We start from the raw sequence: 1,269 nt of genomic DNA on the forward strand, positions 1-1,269 counted from the left end.
GATAGGGGGAGATAGGGGGAGATAGGGGGAGAACGCGCGGTCCAAAAGGAGCCGTGTCGGCGCGCGCGGAGCGACTCGGTGCTCTCGGCACCTCTCGGCACTCTCGGCACCTCTCGGTGTCCCGGTGTCCCGGTGTCTCTCGGCACTCTGGGCTGTCTCCCGGTGTCTCCCGGCACTCTGGGCCTGACACGACATGTCGGCGGCAGGAGGCGGAGTGGGCCACACATCTCGGCGTAATCTCGGCATATCTCCCCATATCTCGGCCATATCTCGCAGGCGCGCGGATCGACCTCGTCTTCGCGTCGCCGCGGCCCGCGACCAGCAACCCAAACCACCTCGCCTTCCCGTCCTTTTACTTTGCATCGCCGGCGGGCGACGCGCCCCCGCCCCAAGAGCCGCACGGCTCCACTACCGCCGTCGCTGCCGACGACGTGGCCATGTTGGAGGAGACTGCGGCGCTGGCGCCCTAGCGCCCCCCCCGACGCCGGCGCGGCCATGATGCGGCTGGCGCCGCCGGGGGGGGAGGGGGGGAGGGGGGGGGGGGGGAGACTCCCGCAGCTCCAGCCCCACACACTCACTATGCGTGACCATTTCCTGTCGGCGTGTGTCCTGTCTTCCGAGCCGGGGCGGCACTGGAAGAGAATGAGGGAGAGAGAGGGAGAGAGCAGAGAGGGGGGGGTTCCCAGGCGCTCGAGCGCGAGTGGATACCTTTGGAAGGTCTCTGATGTCGCGATCGGATCCCGCTTCCCGGGGGTTTTGGTATCGTATTTGCGCTCCGCACCTATTTTTTTGGTACCGCGTTGGTTTTCCCTCCGCTTTCGCCTTTCGGAGATAGAGAAGGACTGTCACACTGTCCCCGGGTGAGGGGTGTGTGGCTAGTTCCATTTCAATGTGGCACAGCTCGCGTTACACAATCTTGATATTTTGGTCATTTGCGCCATTTGGTACCTCTCGGTGCCTTCCAGAGGAAGCTGCGACCCCGCCGAGTAGACGGCGGCACACAGCAGGTGGCGCGGTGTGCCGCCCTCCACTGACCACTCGGCGGGGTCGCAGCTGCCTCTGCGCGTCCTGGGGAGGTACCGAATTGTCGCCGCCGGAGACGACTCGACGCCGCTGAGATCGGAGAGCAAGCTCTGACAGGTCGCACGTCGCTCCTTTGACCCCGAAGTGACTCACCCGTGCAGATCACATCAGGACACGGTCTCGACGCGCTCAGTACGACGCCTGCGACCCGTCTCGGGTCAGGTGGCACGACGCTCATCGCGCCCG

The 1,269-nt window shown here is 65.6% G+C and overlaps 1 protein-coding gene across 1 annotated transcript; it reads left to right on the top strand.

Moving 5' to 3' along the window:
* Positions 1–276: 276 nt before the first annotated feature.
* Positions 277–470, top strand: EMIHUDRAFT_252985 (hypothetical protein; the record flags this gene model as incomplete). The annotated part of the gene is made up of 1 exon (XM_005786274.1): positions 277–470. A coding segment is annotated over one exon (194 nt), but the record flags the coding sequence as incomplete, so codon positions are not given.
* Between the last annotated feature and the right edge of the window lie 799 nt (positions 471–1,269).

Source organism: Emiliania huxleyi (assembly GCF_000372725.1).
Source record: "Emiliania huxleyi CCMP1516 chromosome Unknown EMIHUscaffold_1520, whole genome shotgun sequence".
In the NCBI taxonomy this organism is placed as follows: domain Eukaryota; phylum Haptophyta; order Isochrysidales; family Noelaerhabdaceae; genus Emiliania; species Emiliania huxleyi.